Source organism: Tupaia chinensis, unplaced genomic scaffold (genome assembly GCF_000334495.1).
Source record: "Tupaia chinensis unplaced genomic scaffold, TupChi_1.0 Scaffold143651_1, whole genome shotgun sequence".
Taxonomy (NCBI): Eukaryota; Metazoa; Chordata; class Mammalia; order Scandentia; family Tupaiidae; genus Tupaia; species Tupaia belangeri.
This window is the reverse complement of record NW_006203500.1, coordinates 1,705,467-1,708,328: the sequence shown is the minus strand read 5'-3', so window position 1 is coordinate 1,708,328 and position 2,862 is coordinate 1,705,467. Positions and strand designations below refer to the sequence as shown.

Below are 2,862 nucleotides of genomic sequence, written 5' to 3'. Positions count from 1 at the left end.
CTCCCTCGGCACCAGGCCTCGGGCGCGCCGTCTGCAAGGTGGCCTTCCGGCTGGCCGGCCTCCCTGCGGGGCCCTCTGCAATGTGACACAGACACAAAGGTGAGGGCGGCAGGGACACGAGTGCCCCCCGGTCACTTCAACGCCGGCAGGTGCCTCCTGAAAGTGGATGAGCGCCCTGTGGGAAGAGCAGGTGGGTGTGCGGAAAATGGAACCTCACCTGTGACCTGACAGTCCCATTGGGACACACTGAGGAGGGCCGGGCGAGGACACACTCCTGCTCCAGCAGGTCTGCCAGCCAGGGGTGGACGGAGCCCCGCGGCCGTCGGTGGCTGAGTGGCTAAGCGTGGTCCCTCGTACGTGGAACACGCTGAGCCTTCAGAAGGAAGGGCAAGGGCCAGCAGGTGGCGTAGTGCTGAAGGCACTGGACTCCCACGTGGCTGACTGTGGCGCGAGTCCTGGGCCTGGTGGTCTGCTTTCCCACCCTACCCCCTCTCTGGTGAGTGCATGTGCCCTATGGCACGTTAAAATAATAATAAAAAACATAACTAAGTTTAAAAAATAAAAAGGAAAGACAACCTCCCATGCACTGTCACACGAATGAAGCCCGAACACAGTGTGCTCAGCGAGATGAGCCGTGACACGGGACAAGTGACAAGTGCTGTGGTCCCGTGTATATAGGTCTCCAGAACAGTCACACCCCTGGGGATGGAAGGCAGAGTGGGGCTCCCAGGGGGGACAGGGAGAAAGAGGAGACGGCGTTGGTGACGACCTGTGGACAGGGACTTCACAGCCGCGCGCCCGTGTGGCCACACTGAGCCATACGTTCGGTGGCAAAGACAGTAGGTAACTTTATGGTATGTGTATTTCAACACAATTAAAAATTTTGCCAGTGGGTGCATGCACTTGCCAGAGAGAGACAAAAAGTGAGCGAGCACTTCCCCTGGGGACCGGCCACGGCAAGCCCCTCACCCTCCGGCCTCCTCTAGGGATTGGGCACTCACACACGCACGCCGGGTGTTTCTCAAGCTGCGGGGTCTGGGCCTGGAACCACACAATCAGTCACGTGAGATTCAGCTGCCTGGACCACCACGACAAAGGCTGGCCTTTTCACCACAATTTTTTTTTAAAGAATTATTTTATTATTATTTTTTATTTGACCAGAGAGAGAAAGGGAAAGTAAGAAAGCCAGCCACCAGGTCCAGGAACCTCAGTTGACCATGGGGGGAGCCAGCACCTTAAGCACCATGCCACCTGCTGGCCCATCGCCACAATTTTTTTTTTTAAAAAGGAATCACTTAATTTTATTTACTGCCATTCTTCAATTTGACCAGAGACAGACAGACAGGGGGAGCGAGAAGGCAAGCCGCGGGTCTGGGACTCGCATCACGGTCAGACAGGTGGGAGCATCAGGCAGGCTAGCCTGTGCGACAGTAGTTAAGGCAGCCAGCCCCCACGTGGCTGTCCATGTGGTTCGAATCCCAGCCTCAGTGGCTTGAAAAACACGATGAGTGTGTGTACGTTTGTGCCCAAAATCCCCAAAGGAGGGAGACGGAGGAGAGGAACTGCAGCAATGCAGCCCCGGGGGTGCTTTCTCCGCCCCGTCTCCCCCGCAAGTGTGCACAAATCACAGATGAACGAATGAAGGCCACAGCTGTCCCATGAGCGCTGGCTGACCTTGCTGCCCAGTGCTGTGGTCCCCAGCCCTGCAGGACACGCGGCAGGTTCTCTCTGGGTGACGTCTGTGTCCCAGACCTTGGCGCCACGTAAGGCACGGGCATGCTTCCTGTTGTATGTGGTGCAGGCAGGTGTGTGCAGGGTCACGTGTTAGCCCCGGATGTAAGCACACATATTTTGGGATGTATAGCTTAAAATCTCTTGCACTGATGGGCAGGTACAAACACCAGTGCTGGGGGCCCTGCTTTAAAAGGTAACTTCCCATGAGAGGTGGGCCGGGGCCAACACAGCTGGGGGCACTGTTTTGCAGGGCCTGGCCCTGACAGGTCTTCCCTATCGCTCCATTGTGCGATGTCTCAGGCAGAGGCTGCTGGGAGCTTATGACACCACCACAATCCCCGCTCCCCTAGGAGGTCCACACAGCCAGTAGCACCCATGTTTTCAACCTCAGAATGTCCCCTGGCTACCTACTAGGTAGGTCCTGGGAGGGACAGGAGAGGGACAGGCACCAGGCTCCAGGCCCACAGGTTGGCATGCAGTGGGGTTGGTCTCGTTGCCCACCCTGGGGAGGGAGCACACAGCTGCTGACCCCATAGGTCACTGCCAGCTCACTGCCCGCCGCAGGGCTCACAGGCACCCGCTTCCATCCTGCCCCGCTTGGGCCCCCGCTTAGTACCACGGACTAACAGCCCTCGGGCAAAGGCAGCCCTGGTCAGAGACACAGCCTGGCTAACAGCTCTCTGTGATTAATGACACTGGTTAGCAGCACTCAGCCTGGTTAACGACACTGGTTAGCGGCACTCAGCGTGGTTAACGACGCTGGTTAGCAGCACTCAGCCTGGTTAATGACGCTGGTTAGCAGCACTCAGTGTGGTTAGCAATACTGAGCCTGGCTAACGATACTTGGCTTTCCCACTTGGCTGGTTAACACCACTGGTCAGGGACACTCACTCTGTGAAGTGATCCTGGCATTGGGGCCAGACAGGGAGGTGGCTCTTGTGTGGGTGAGGGACCCCCTCCACCCCGGCCACTCTCTTCAGAGGAGGGCTACTGCCACCTCCCCAGCACTCCAGCTGAGGCTGCCTCTCGAGAGGGGACAGAGTCCTGCCTGCAGCCTCCAGGTCGGCCCCCATCCCAGGGCATGTGAGAGAGGACCGTGGACAGACTTGCCCCCCCTTTGCTCCTTGG

The 2,862-nt window shown here is 58.0% G+C and overlaps 1 protein-coding gene across 1 annotated transcript in view; it reads right to left on the bottom strand.

Moving 5' to 3' along the window:
- CELSR1 (cadherin EGF LAG seven-pass G-type receptor 1) overlaps window positions 1-2,862 on the bottom strand; it is a gene marked incomplete at its 5' end in the record, with an annotated part of 155,990 nt that overhangs the window by 29,705 nt on the left and 123,423 nt on the right. The window contains 2 exon segments of the mRNA XM_006164654.3: window positions 1-4; window positions 6-75. The exon segment at window positions 1-4 is cut by the window's left edge and continues 122 nt beyond it. Of these exon segments, the coding sequence (XP_006164716.1) occupies window positions 1-4; window positions 6-75 (74 nt within the window).